Source organism: Podarcis melisellensis (assembly GCF_964234715.1).
Source record: "Podarcis melisellensis genome assembly, chromosome: 2".
In the NCBI taxonomy this organism is placed as follows: domain Eukaryota; kingdom Metazoa; phylum Chordata; class Lepidosauria; order Squamata; family Lacertidae; genus Podarcis; species Podarcis melisellensis.
Genome location: NC_138529.1, coordinates 39,968,526 through 39,983,478, shown reverse-complemented (window position 1 = coordinate 39,983,478; position 14,953 = coordinate 39,968,526). Strand labels below are relative to the sequence as shown.

The 14,953-nt window shown below is 45.8% G+C and overlaps 2 protein-coding genes across 4 annotated transcripts in view; both read right to left on the bottom strand.

Moving 5' to 3' along the window:
• PIK3R6 (phosphoinositide-3-kinase regulatory subunit 6) overlaps positions 1-2,406 on the bottom strand; it is a 33,909-nt gene extending 31,503 nt beyond the window's left edge. The window contains exon 1 of the mRNA XM_081895128.1: positions 1,723-2,406. The gene's annotated coding sequence lies outside the window, so the exon portion shown is untranslated. The remainder of the gene's footprint in view (positions 1-1,722) is intronic.
• Positions 2,407-8,635: 6,229 nt separating this feature from the next.
• PIK3R5 (phosphoinositide-3-kinase regulatory subunit 5) overlaps positions 8,636-14,953 on the bottom strand; it is a 53,524-nt gene continuing 47,206 nt past the window's right edge. For all 3 annotated transcript variants that reach the window (XM_081895103.1, XM_081895104.1, XM_081895105.1), the window contains exons 15-19: positions 14,278-14,354; positions 13,902-13,995; positions 11,731-11,813; positions 11,474-11,586; positions 8,636-10,448 (exon numbers count right to left, since the gene is read on the bottom strand). In XM_081895103.1, coding sequence (XP_081751229.1) covers positions 10,301-10,448; positions 11,474-11,586; positions 11,731-11,813; positions 13,902-13,995; positions 14,278-14,354 — 515 coding nt within the window. In that variant the 3' untranslated portion in view covers positions 8,636-10,300. The remainder of the gene's footprint in view (positions 10,449-11,473; positions 11,587-11,730; positions 11,814-13,901; positions 13,996-14,277; positions 14,355-14,953) is intronic.

Below are 14,953 nucleotides of genomic sequence, written 5' to 3'. Positions count from 1 at the left end.
TGTACATCAGTACATTTTGGACACTGGCTGCTCTCATGCACTGAATCGGATGCTAACAGAAAGGGCTTTAGGATACTTCTATTTATCTTGCATTACTGTGCTTCCTCTAGATCAGGCATGTCCAAAGTCTTTTTTGGGGGCCTAATTCGGCCCGCCAGTCGATTTAATCTGGCCCCTGTGGCAGTATATGTCCTGAGGTAAAATCCTAAAAAAAAAGCTCAGCAACTTCAAGCCTAAAAGCTTCAATCCTAAAAACCTCAACAAGTTGGGGGTAAGATTGTAAAAACAACTCAACAACTTTGGCTGGCCCACACGTACGTTCACCCCTGCTCTAGATCATGTGGAAGGCTGTGGAGCCAACCATAATCACAACCACATCACGCACATTTAATGCACATGGTTTCCTACCACAGAACCCTGGAAACTGTAGTTTACCCCTCACAGAGCTACAATTGCTAGCACCCTAAACAAACTACAGTTCCCAGGATTGTGTGGGTGTGCCTTAAATGTGCACATGTGAATCAGCGGCCACAGATCAAGTACCAGAGACAGATTTTTGTTATACCGCTTCCAACACCAGGCTGTTAGAAGGACTCTATTCACACAGTCACCTGCAAAGAATCAAGGGCTGCCCAATCAAGTGATGGATGTGCATTTGCAAACAGGCCCATAATATATTATAAATAGCACTGAGCCAGGAGGACGAGCAGCTGCCAATCTGGGCATGGCTGCAAGAGGGCAACATTCCAACAAAATGTCCTTAGAGGGGGGAAAAAACCTCCTTGTAACACAAGACAGGGTTTGCGCAAGTATTTGAGGAGTGCTTGTTCCCAAAAGGCATCTGCGAACTTCCCCACGCCTCTCTTCCAGATTGTGCCTCTCCCACGACGAAGCCTGTAAAGCCTTTACCAGCAATATAAGAGGGCAGATCAAGAGAATGAACAGCTCTTCCTTGCCCTTGGGAGCCAGAAGGGGGCCAGACGACTCTGCGTCGACACACTGAAACTTTTTGGGAACACCTGTTGAATAGCATCTGGGCTTAAACGCTTCCTCTGCAGTTGTTTTGATGGGATCCATTCTGCACGGATGCATTTCTCCGGCCCACCCTTCCCAGAATAATCACCATCTCCCTTGCACATGAAATTGACTTAGGAAAAGGAAGCATCGATATCCTGTTGGAGTAGCTTCCTTCCTAAGTTGTTTCTTGGCAGAAATAGAACTCTCTCTCTCTCTCTCTCTCTCTCTCTCTCTCTCTCTCTCTCTCTCTCTCTCTCTCTCTCTCTCTCTCTCTCTCTCACACACACACACACACACACACACACACCTCTCCTTGCTCATCACAATACAGTACAGTACGTACTAATTTATCCCTTGCTAGCCGCATATGCCACCAGGGTCTTTTCCTGCAATTTCACAAGGGCCCTCTCCGGAAAGATTTTGGAAAGGGTTGCCCAGATCCCGAACTCTAGAGCAGGGCTTGTTGGAGGGCGCGTTTTGAAAGCCACGTTTCCTAAAACCTTCCGCCAACATCTCCTTGCAAACCTCCAAAGAACGCTGTTTAACTCCCGGGACCTCTTTCCTTTTCGGCTCGCGTTGCTCAAAGGTCTACTTAAGGCACATCAAAAGAAAACAAACCCGAAAAGAGACAGGTATCGAAAGCCGAAGCGCAGCGGTGCCGGTGGTGGCGGCGGCAACCGCCGTCTCAAGACAAGCTCAGCTTACCTCCGGGAGCCCGCTCGCTCCTTTCCGGAGGTCTAGCGCCGTCTGGTTCCTCGCCGCTCGCCGCCTTGGCTCGGGCTGCTCAGGAAGTCGCCGGGCGCTCGCTCGCTCAGCAGAGCGCGCAGCAAAACTCGACGGCGCGTCCTGCTATAGGACGAAAAAGAAGCTTCCTTTTCTCGCCCAACCGCAAGGCGACCGCGCCGATCGCCTCCGCGGCGTCTGCTGCTTGGGTTTTTTCTCGACGCCGAGGAATCGCAGAGCTGCAACCTTTCGCTGGCCTTCGCCGCCACCTCTCCAGCTCCAGAAGTCAAGTGGGGACGGCGGCGGCGGCGGATGCAGCCGCTGCCAACAGCTACACTAAGGAGCGCCTGACTCACTCGCCCGGCGCGCTGCGCCCTGCCCAGTCCGGGAGATGTGCGCGTGGGTGCCTCTGTCCGAGGAGAGAGGTGGCTGCGCTGGGCACCTCTGCCCTGGCACCTCCAACAGGAAGAGGCCTCGGCTAAATAAAGGGACGGACACAAACAAGGTTGCTACGAGGAAAGCGGGCAGGTGCTGCCCCGCTCCGAGGGCTTCCCGGCAGCGGGAGCAGCTAAGCCGGCCTCCCAAGATCTCTTGGCAGCAGAAAAAGATCTCGATCTCGTGGGCACAGCGCATGGCGGCCCCACTCAATCACTCGTTCCCAGGCCCCCTTTCAGCATTTCTGCGTGTTTCCTGTTCATCAGTTTCCTCCTTCTGAAATGGTAAACTTTTTAAAAAACTTTTTAAAAAAGAAAGAAAGAAGAAGAAGTTGTATGTACTAACCAACAACCACAGACGCACATCCTTGTTTTGTGGGGCGCACAACTGAACCCAAAGTTCTGTTTTGACACCACTTCCGAGCAAGTCCTCAAGCTAGAAACCAAAGGTGGGCAGTGTGCTAACAAATCTTCATTCCAAAAGCCCATCACTCAATGGATAAGTCATACAATAAACGTGGGCAGGCGAGTTGCAGTGTTCTTTCAACTAAGGTTCCTAGAGCATAGAAGCATCAACTCCTAGGGGCCTAGATCCCTTTGGTCCCCAATAAAATATTTGAGGGGGCTGCCCCCCAAGTTAATCGACCTTGTCATTCAAATGGTGTGTGTGTGTGTCACGTCTTGTGATCGATTATGTGGGGCAGGGCTTACCTGCCCCCCCATATTTTATTCAAGTTGGCACCCTACCAGATAGTCTCAGACTACAATTCCCATTGGCTAAGCTGGCTGGGCATGATGGGAGTTGTAGTCCAACACCACTTGGCAACTCAAGGTTGAAGAACGCAAGTGTAGTAGGCGTAGGGTGTAGTAGGGACGTATCCTGGGGAGATCTGGTTTCAAATTTCCACTCAGCCATGAAGTTTATTGGGGGACCCTGTGCCAGTAGGCACCTCTCAGCCTCACCTACCTCGCAAGGTTGTTGTGAATCTAGAAGGGGAACAGAGTACTCTATTCTGAAGAGGGGCATCTGAGCTGTTTTGAAGAGGAGTGGGATTTTTAAAAATGTAATAACATTCAATAAAGACAACTGGTCATGATCATGGAGTAGAGAATGATTCTCCAACCTCTGAAGCTGCTCCAGCTTCCAAATTCCACCATCTTTGAGGCTGTGAACACACAATACCTTTAAAGCACATTAGAAAACACCCCCCTCTTCCCAATAATTGGTGTGTTAAGGGTTTTTGGGAATTGAGGGGTAAATGACAGTGCCCACAATTCTTTGAGAATGTCCTTTGAATAGGCTTTGAAAGTATAGTGTGTATGAAGCCTGGGTTTAGTGATCCAATCTCCCTCTCAAGGACCTTTGTGCACAGCTGCTCCTCAGCTCCTCAGAGGCTCAGTTCACTCCAGGCTCAGGTCCAAGTGAGGCTTCAGGGTCATCTCTTCTTAGATGTGCAGCCGTATTCCAGATCATATGTTCAGGGGTCTGTCACAGAATCATCCTGATTTAACAGAGTATGTTGCAAGCACATGGCAAAAGTGCAGGGACAACAGGCTCCTTATATGGGAAGATCTGAACCCCCATGGGTTTAAATGTTTACCAGAGGCACTTTCCTGCAGATGCAAAGCAGGAAGCCTTTCAAGAGAGTACTTGCAGTATCTGATTTCTAAAAGTTAAACAAACTCTGTAACTAAGAACTCATGCATGGAGCTTGATTTATTCCCCCTCCTCCTTCCTAATCCCTTTTCCTTTTGTGCTGTGCCTTTTGTGCTGGAAACCTCAGGGCAGATCACTTGACATTTATAAGCTGATCTGGGAGAGGGCTTAATTAATAATAATAATAATAATAATAATAATAATAATAATAATAATAATAATTTAGTTATACCCCACTCATCTGGCTGGGCTTCCCCAGCCACTCTGGGTGGCTTCCACCAAAATATTAAAATACAGTAATGCATCAAACATTAAAAGCTTCCCTAAACAGGGCTGTCTTCAGATGTCTTCTAAAAGTCTGGTAGTTGTTGTTCTCTTTGACATCTGGTGGGCGGGCATTCCACAGGGCAGGAGCCACTACTGAGAAGGCCCTCTGCCTGGTTCCCTGTAACTTGGCTTCTCGCAGTGAGGGAACCACCAGAAGGCCCTCGGCGCTGGACCTCAGTGTTTCTGCTTTGGCTGAAGGGTATGGTAAAAAATGCTTTAAAGAAATAAATATCCAGCACATCATTGAAGACTGGTTTAAAAGGCAAGAAATAATTCATACAGGTGAGGACAATAAATTTCACTACATGGGTGGGCACGCACACTACACAATCTCACTCCCATTTCTGCAGGAAATTATCATCCAGTGGTGGCAGGTGTCCATGGAGCTGGTAGGGCAGAAGGCAGGGGGAGCTGGTAGGGCAGAAGGCAGGGAGACCAACTGCTTGCTGGCTGTCTCCCATCTGTTGCCTCCACACTGCCCACAACCCACCCTTAAACAGGAAACTAGATGAAATGTTGAGTATATTGGTTTATTAGATTTTGGGGAGCAGGGTGAGGAGAGAATTGGATTAGGATAATAATAGTGGGGTAACAGTGTCTTGCGGGTGGCGCTGTGGGTTAAACCACAGAGCCTAGGACTTGCTGATCAGAAGGTCAGCGGTTCAAATCTCCGCGATGAGGTGAGCTCCTGCTGCTCGGTCCCTGCTCCTGCCAACCTAGCAGTTCGAAAGCACATCAAAGTGAAAGTAGATAAATAGGTACCACTCTGGCGGGAAGGTAAACGGTGTTTCTGTGCACTGCTCTGGTTCGCCAGAAGCAGTTTAGTCATGCTGGCCACATGACTGTATGCCGGCTCCCTTTGCCAATAAAGCGAGATGAACACCGCAACCCCAGAGTCGGTCATGACTGGACCTAATGGTCAGAGGTCCCTTTACCTTTACCTTTAACAGTGTCTTAACCACTCCCTCACCATTTTGCTGATGCAAATCATTGCCTTCATTTCTCTTAAAGTAGATCTCATGGCAAACTTTATTTTTAAACTCATGTGAGTTTAAAAAGCAGCAGGGGCAGCAAATATATACTGTATGCTCCGGAGGAGTATAGGCTATAGCCTTTTACTTTAACCACCATCCTAAGGTTTAGCAGTGATTAAAAGGCTGAAACACTTAAGTGATACAATTAAGAGAGTACAATAAGGCACCCAGTGATTCAAATCATAAAAGCAAGTACAAAAGTCAGCACAATCTGCACAACATACCAGTGGTCAGATGAGGGTACAATCAGATCAAAACAAGCTAATTTTACTCATCAGCTGGATAGGGATGTGATAAATGTGACAAACACAATGACATTATCACTTCCCTTAATGTAAGAAAGTGAAAATCCTGAATTGTCAACAACCATCTCAGAAGTTTCTCATCTGAATTCCTGTTGACAGCCAGCAGTTCACAACTTTCAACCCCCCATATAAGGCCAAAGCTTCCCCCAAAGACCAAATAATACGTGAACATTTCTTCTCAGTAGCTGCAAGGTTCCTCTCGAGGCAACAGCTTCAGACTTAGTCAGTAGGATGCAGCTTGCTGACCCCTCTACTGCAGTAATACCACTCCCAACCCCACTTTTGAGGCTTCCATCTACAAATCAGGGTTTCCTGGGTGAAAGGTGTAGTCTTTCAAAAGGAATTCACTATGTGCCCAGCAGGGGATAGTTTGGACGATGTTTGAATGCCCAGAAACACACAAAAGGACTTTGGATTTTAATTTTCACTCTTCATTTGAGAATGCTAAGAGCAGGGAGGATTTTTTAAGCATTAAAACAAGCAACTTTTTTTGCATGCCGGGGGAGAAAAGAGGGACATATAATGTTAGCTCGGGCACAGGAAAACATGAGTGCCAGAAGCAATTTAGATTACTACAGATTGTTTTTTCACATGCTTGGACAAAACAACCTTAAACACATGAAGTGAAGCTATTGGAAATAAGTGCAGCTGGTTACTGCAGGTACCTGCAAGATGGTGCAGGCTGGGGTCTAAGGCAATTTGGTACCCAAGTCTGCAAATTTGTGGTTTTGTATTATATTTTAGTTTTAGTGTACTGTACACTGACTAGGCTCAAGAGATACAAAGGAGTTCTTTTAATATCAGGTTTTATTGAACAGTCTACTTCATTGCTTTTTGAAATGGCATGTTAGCCCTCTAGAGTTGTTGAAATAAGGTAGGAGATAACTTTCCAATTGGTGTAAGATACTACTACTCACCCTGAACCTTTGAGCAATCTCCTTTCTGCACAATTTCCTACTACTACTACTACCACCACCACCACCACTACTACTACTATTTTCAGGTTGGAAGTGAACTCACATGACAAAGTCAAATAGCACTGTCCAATTATTGGAGACTCTGTGGTATGATGGGATGGGTGATATTCAATGAGGTTTTGCTCAGAATAGATTCACTAAAAAGAATGAACATGGCTAAATTCAGTCCGTTGGATTTATTAAGTCTTAAAACTTACCAGATGAAAGCACTTTAATTCATGAGTTCTCTCTTATAATTACTGAATGAAGCAAATATACATTGTACAATTCTGCCGTTGTGATCATAGTTTTGTACAAAGAAACACAGTCTGTTCTTTGCGGGTAATAGGTTATCAATCATATGCCCTTTTCTGCTTTGAAATGTGCATTGTAGTGTTCCGATAAATATTTATTTATTGTATTTATTTCCCAACTTTCTTCCAGACAGATCAAGGCAGTGTGTATAGCAGGAATGTTGTTTAACTCTGCCTCCCTTCAGCCCCAGCCACTGTGGCCTATGTTCAGAAATAACAGAAGCTGGAGTCAAACAATTAGCGGCAGACCTGACCCCATCCCTCCTGCTATATGATGTCCCCCTTCCATTCATTCACACAACAACCCTGTGAGGTAAGTTAGCCAGTGAACTTCATGTCTGAGTGGGAATTTGAACCTGCGTCACTCCTTGGTTTTGTATTGAACTTCGTAGAGGACACATAGAGCAGGTGCAAGAAGATCAAATAATCACTTTGTTGCTTATGGACAAGACTTTATTGATGCTAATTGTGTAGGATTCTTTGGTGCCATCCAGTGGTTCAACTATGCAACAGCTTTCCCTTGGCTAAAAAGCAGCCTGAATATTAGAATGAAGCAAATGAGATCACATATTAAAAACAATGCAGCTGTTTTTAAAACATGTAGAGTCTTGATTTATGAAAATGTGGCTTTATTTCAAATAAATTTACAATAAAATATCTCAATATTTTATAAAATTAGGTCACAATATAAAATTTACACAGTGGGTTTATGTACAAAAGCAAGCAACTCTTGCATCTATTAAGGAAATGCTCCGACAAAAGGTACTCAATTTCAGTAGAAAAGTTTACATTTATAATGCACACACTTCCTTCCTTCCTTCCTTCCTTCCTTCCTTCCTTCCTTCCTTCCTTCCTTCCTTCCTTCCTTCCTTCCTTCCTTCCTTCCTTCCCCCCCCCTCCTTCCCTTCCAAAAGCTTCTTACAAACAGGTACTGAAAACCACAGTGCATCACTCTGCCTTTATTGCCACAAATTGCTTTTACAGGCAGGTATGTGGCAGTGGTCTTGAGAGGGTAAGGTGTTAATATTGCAACTTGAAACCAAGGGCAAACAGCTCATTTTAAGGAACAAAATCAGTGCTGTAAAAACAAAAAACAGGACATACAAAAGCTGTTAAAAGCACCACTTTGTGGCATCCCATGGCTTCTGTGTGTGCACCTTTCTGGAAGCTTTCTAGGGAAGAATTTGAGACTTGACATCCTTGTCCTCAATTCTTCACCCAGCAATTTCTTGATCATTGAACTACTAGCTGATACTTTGATAAATCTGCATTGCACCTAACCCCAGGTTGTTCCTCTCCCTGAGAAAAGAATATGCAACTATTACCCATGCAAAATGCATGTGTGTGTGTTCAATAAGAATAAAAAGTGGAATGAGAAGGTAAGAGGACCCTGTTCACTTGGATTTTTCCTTTCCGCATTCTGCTGACACTAACACACACAGACACTCCCTGCAACTGGGAGTTCAAAATGCCCCTTTAGTCACCACCTCCCACTATCAACAATCAGTTTCACCCATTTGCATTCTCCTCTCAAAAGCAAGCAAGTAAACAGCATGTATTATTATTATTATAACTTTCATGTAAAAATGGCTTAATTCAAGTATGAAGGCGATTAAAATGGACCTCAGTGCTACCTACATTTCTCAGGTTAACATTTTTTTTCCATCTTCAGAGGGAAAAGAAGTCCCACTCTATACCAAGGATGGAGAACTTGAGGCCCTCCATATATTGTTGGACTCCAGCACCCATCAAGCCCCAGCCAGAATGGGCAATGACAAGGGAAGGTGGGAGTTCATCATCATCTAGAGGACCATCCCTGCTACAGAACAAGAGAAACCACGATAGCTGTTTCCCAGTGCTGTTATGAGGCTTCTTTGCTACAGCAATCACCCATTCATAAATTCTCCAATTGTGCCTCCTGAAACGATTCCACCTGGGTGTCGCAAATCTGGAGCAACACAAGAGCATATAACGCCCTGCATTCCTCAATACCAGGAATGGGGAAACAGTACCCATCTGCATGTTGTTGAACTCCCAACTCCCATCATCCTTGACTATTGGCCATACCCAGCTGAAGATGGTGGCAGGTAGAGTCCAGCGCCACCTGGAGGAACATGGGCTTCCTGTGCCTGGAATAAACGCATTGGTGGCCAAGAACACCTCAAAGCCATCCAATTCTGTAGGAAGTTAGGCAAATAGAACAGTTTTGCTTCAAAGGCTCTCCTGCAGAGACGTAGGGCATCCACTGACAACCATAGATGGCTATTAGTGTTTTCTTCTCCGATCTTATTTTTTACAGAGAAGCACTCTGGTTCATCTAACATTTGTCATCAAACCGTTCTGTTCCATTTGAGAGCACACCCTGCCCTTCAGTTTCATTCAGTGCATGTTCATTCATTTTGCTCGCTTCCTGCCACTGCCCACCCCCTGCTGGCCACCAAATTCCAAATTCCAGTTCCTGGTGACTCTTAACAGACTGAGCATCGGGCAATTTTAACAAAGAAAAACCCAAGGTGCAACATACTGCAATCCCTGCAATTTGTGAATGGCAGCAAAGCATAAGCACAAAAGCTGCATTCAGCTCCAGCTGTAAAAAAATACCCCACCTCTGTTGTTATGGACTCGTTTGTAGGGCAGTAAGTACCATCATCATCATCATTTTTTATTTGTATGCCGCCTTTCCACAGTTAAAAAAACAATGCTCAAGGCGGCTTACAGCATAACAAGATTTACATAATTACAAAAGTCATAAACAATAAATAAACCACATCAAAAAAAATATACACAACCAAATGGGAAACAATTTCCACATAAATCAAAATCTAAAACTAAGAATACACCATTCATATCAGAGTTTAAAATGACATAGGTAAAAAACAAAAACAAACAGAGCCCTCTCTGCCCAGAAGCAGCAGCAGCAGCAGTCCTTTATGGAGCCCATCAGGCCCCGCCCTGGGCCAGGTGGTGAGTGGCAGGACTGGGGCCCTCAGACACTGAGCAGGGGAGTTCTCCTGGGTGGTAGCCGCAGCAGCAGTTCTTATAGGCCTGTCAGGCCCTGCCCTGGGCCAGTGACATCAACAATGCCCTGTTAAAAAGGGGGAGCAGACAGCTGCAATTCTCTAACTCTCAATGAAGTTTTTCAATGGTTTAGCAGAAACTGGCCAGTCAAACCCTCCACCTTCTCGGCATTTCAGATGTGCCCCCATCACATTCATGCCATGTCATCTGCAATCTCTCTCTCTCTCTCTTTCTCTCCACAGCACTCAGGGGGAACCACAGATGGTAGATATTCTTTCCCCTAAAAAACACCAAACCCTTTCATATTCCAGGCGTGTCAAGTGCTTGTTTCCCAGTTCTGGGAGGACTACCATGCCCTGCTTCTGCTGAAGCCAAGCTATCCAGCATGGGCAGGAAAACGCATGCCATGGGTTTTCCTCTTTCAGTGGAGGTCCATCTCCACTGGATGCCTGGTAGCACCTTTGATCAGTACTGGGAGCTGGAAGCAGTTCACTCACTCCATCCTTTCCGACTCCCTAGGGCAGTGCCCCACTGAAGGTGGCAATGGGTAAGCAGAGAAGAGAGCAGAAGTCAGAGGAATTCTGGGTAGGGAGAAGTGAACAGGGGTTCTCCTCAATGCAGGGCTCACTGGTCTTGGGCTTGTAGCATGCAGAGACTTCACACCTGCGAATACAGCAGGACATTGAGATTGAAGCAGATGTTGATTTATTGAGGAGACACAGACACATTTAAGTGCATTATTAACTCTGAGCAAAGTTGCAGCATATTGTTCAGTCAATAGGTGGGTGTACTGGTGCAGCCATCTACCAGCAATACATAGGGCAGGTTTTCCTTGGCCCCTGTACCTGTAGATTGACTATGCAGTGAAGGGGACTCTACTTGGAAAACTTAGACTCAGAAGCCACAGCTTCACCATACACAAGGAGTATATCTGGATGGATTTTATCCTAGATCAGAAGTCCTGATCCCCATTGCAACCCAGATGTTTGGCCTGCTCAAGTACACAAAGTGAATGGCACCCAGCTTGGATCCTGAAGATCACTGCAGAGGTCTCCTTTGAGAAAGTTTTCAATTGTGAACTAAGCTGCATAATCAGGAGTGAAGGGTCACTGTTGGATAAAGTAGACTAAGCTTAAGGCTATCCACAAAGAATATTCAACACTATATACTTTTTAATGGACTTAATTCTAGAGGGAGATGACTGACAGGCTGCCCCCAAACCAAATTACCATAAAGGGCTACTCGGGTCATCCTGAACAATCAAAGCAGCTGAGGATTAGAGAATATGTCCCCAAAACTAACTAAACCTTCTTACAGGATCTACTGGAACTTGGTGGGAATGAAGAATTTGCTTCACCCCAGGGACGTGGGTGGCGCTGTGGTCTAAACCACAGAGCCTAGGGCTTGCCGATCAGAAGGTCGGCGGTTCGAATCCCCACCACGGAGTGAGCTCCTGTTTTTGAGTTTCAGCTCCTGCCCATCTAGCAGTTCGAAAGCACATCAAAGTGCAAGCAGATAAATAGGTACTACTCCGGCAGGAAGGTAAACGGCATTTCTGTGTGCTGCTCTGGTTTCGCCAGAAGCGGCTTAGTCATGCTGCCCACATGACCCGGAAGCTGTCTGCGGACAAACATCGGCTCCCTCGGCCTATAAAGCGAGATGAGCGTGCAACCCCATGTTTTCCCTACCTGGTGACACTCTGCAGAATTTTCTTCTCATCTTGGTCCAGGCACACAGCAAAGGAACAGTTCACCCCAATAATCTGGACCTTGTCCACTTTCATCTGAGACACACTGATTTGCTGCAGAAGAAAAATCAGTCAAATTATTGGTGGTGGTTACAGCAGCAGGGAAATTCACCAAGGCTAAAAGCATTTTTGCCCACCCAACAACACCATGAGATGAAAATAAATCCACAAAGGGTCAAGACCCACAGGTCAGGCTACCTGATTGAAACTCTTCTTGGACTTGGAACTCTGCCTCTTGATTACCTCTGTTGCAGTGAGAGTTAAGCATTCGGTTTTTGAATCTGGAAGAAACAGGAAAGGAGCTATACTAGTATATGGAACTTTGAGAACAACACCTTCCTCACGGTAAAGTCAATTGTGGTCCCTCCAGACATCCTTTTTATTGTGCATTCATGATTATTTGTGTTCTGATTGTATCAGGATGGTTATACATGATCCTGCTTTCAATACTCTGTGCCTGCAGAGGTTTTAGGGCAGACATGTTTCCAATCTGTGCATGTTCCATAGCTACCTACTGAAAGCCTGTCACTTTTCATACCACACATGTCCCGGAGGTGGGTGATGTCTCACTTTTGTTGCACTTTGTGCAAGAGTGCCCCTCCAGACATCAATAATGCAGCAGTGTGAGAAACTGAGATATGAAAGCTAAAAGCTAAATGGCACACTAAACCTAGGTTATGGACACAACAATGGAATGTCTAGGCATGCTTTTGTATAACAAGAATACAAAGCTGAAAATGAATGAACTGCAGCTGAAATATTATGTTCATTTTTCACATGGTCTAGTCCTTCCCCTGCCCACCCACCCCCCTAATATTCTTAAGAGGGTCTCTTCTCCAGTCTTCAGAGAGTAGCTGGAAATGGGGAGGCAGAAAAAGGTCCTCCTTTCCTTCCACTCTGCAGTTTTAATCTGAAATCTCAGGCATGTTACTGTGCCCAGAGCTCAGAAATGGCTTGCGCTAATGAAATTTCTTGTCACAAAATGTGCCTAGAACAATGGGAGTTTCGAACACTGTGATGCAGTAACACTAGGAAATAACAACTAGTAGAGTTGAATGATGTGTGGATGGTTTAGCATCAACCTGCCACTAATGCACTATTACTGCACTAGTGACACATTGCAGAATGCACCCTCAAAAAAGCACCAGTCTGGAGGGACCCTTAAGAGCCCATTATAGAAGAAGCCACACACAGTTACATTTTATGGACAGCAGGGCTGCTCTGCAAAAGTTCTGTAAGCTTCAGGAAGAAGTCTATGAAAGGTGTAGTCCAGCGGCTACAGTTTCTGCAGCACCTCAATACACCCTTGACTCCAAAACTCATCACACTTTCATCTCTCATCCCTCCTCCTCCTTCACCACCATAGTATCAAATACCAATGTGTTAGTTATCTTAACCTCAATCCCTTTCCCTGGCACACAATTTGGGGGCAAGGCTGCACGCAGCAGACACTTGCCCACACTTTTCTGCAGTGCCTTCCCATTTCACACCTTACAAAATCCAAGAACCAATCTGTGATGTTCTGCTCGATGGTTCCTAAAAATGTATTTCCGTGAGAAAACCCCACTCAGTCTATGCAAGCAATTAAAAGTATTTCAAATTGAAAGCCAGTTGCTTTATAGTGGGCTAAAAATAGAATTTCTTTAAAAGAGCTGGACCAGCGTCAACCCCGAGTTTCGTGCAGAAGGTGAGCCAGAGTCCTTGCAGCATTAGCCAAAAAGTTTGTGACACCTTGTGGCCAAGTGTATTACTGCATGACTCTGGCAGATTAGTTCTGAAGCTAGCTGTCAAGCTGTTTTTAAAAAGCAAAAGGGGAGGGATGAAAAAGGAAGTTGCAGCATTTGGTCAACAGAAATGCAACATGCAGAAGTAGTAATCCAGGTGGGTCGTGGTTTGGGGTCTGGCCTACATTCCTATGCCAACTGTCCCACTATCTGTAAGACGTTTTGAAATCCCCAAGGGGCTAACTACACATGCAACAGAGCCAGATTGTGTGGATTTTGTGTGCAGCAGCCTTTTCCTTGCCTGGCAGAACTGGCATAACTCCATTCCAAATGTGCATGTCAGCAGCTTCCCTTCAATATGCTTCAGCAAAACAAGGAACCATCAGAACAAGACAACAGCGTATATATTTATATAGAAATACACACACGTGACAAAACAGCTTGCTCACAACTCTCTCTCTCTCTCTCTCTCTCTCTCTCTCTCTCTCACACACACACACACACAGACACTGAGAAGAGCATGCTCATCTACATCAGGAGCTGCCTTTGTTGCAAAGGGCTTCTCCAAATCACCTGGCCCATTCTCCACCTAAGTGCTGGGAGAAGGTAGAAAAAAGTCATGTTCACCCTAGCATAAAGACTCACCAAGCTCTTCTTGTTTCTTACAGGTCTTGCTGAGATTGATGGTCGTGCAGACTTTCTGAATGTCATTCCAGCGGCTCCGTCCACTGACTGCTCTCTGGAGGGATCATACAGCACCCCAGTTATTCTCTAGTCTGTGGAAGCACGCAAGAAAGGGGGGGCAACCACTGCTCACAGCCCCAGCCCCATCTAATTAAAACATTCTCCAAAAGTGCTTCAAGAGTGCAAGTCTTTCGCTCACATGTGGCCTCTTCATTCCCTGTATTTCACCTCTCTGCAGCTGGTCCTCTCCTTTCCAGCCCAGCTAAAGGACTAGGCTTGAATATTAGAGGCAAACATCAGCAATAGGAGCAAGCAGCAGCTGCTACCTCTGAATTACCTTGCTGTAGGCAATCTGTAGTGTTAGTGGGATTGCTTCTCTGTCTCCATCTATGCCCAGTCGCTTGCAGCCTGGACCTGCACCAAAAAAAGGGGGAAAGAGAGGAGGTAGTATCTTGTTACAGACAAGGGCTATGTAGTGCAGAGTCTCTTGTAATGTATCCCAGGACATTATACTCAAGAGCAAAGGGGAAGGCAGATGCAATGTAAGGGCAAGTTCTTCAGCAGCAGAACATGGAAGGCTTCGCAACAGAACAAACAGATGCGCAAATCCAAAAACTGAAAAGCTGCCCCAGTCATCAGCATTGCCTCTGCATGTCCTAGGCTCGCCACCCCATACTCTGCTGCCACATTCCCCAGTTCAACTGGAAGTAACTTCGCAGAATTGATCAACCTACTCTACATAGGTGTGTGAGACAGGAAAAGAACACACCCCATCCTGTGAAGGTAGAAAGAAAACCAGGCTCTCCACACCCCCCTCTCTATTCTGTTGCATGTTGCAGAGGGGTAGGAGAAGGAGCGGGTGATCCTCTTGTTTCTGCTGCTGTCCATAGCTGTGTTAACTTTCCCCAGCAGGAGGAGATGACAGCAGAGGCTACCAGATAGACAGATGAGTCCAGTACAGGCAACAGGCCTCAAGAAGAGGAGGAGAGGCAAGTCCAGCATTGGAGTTTCCA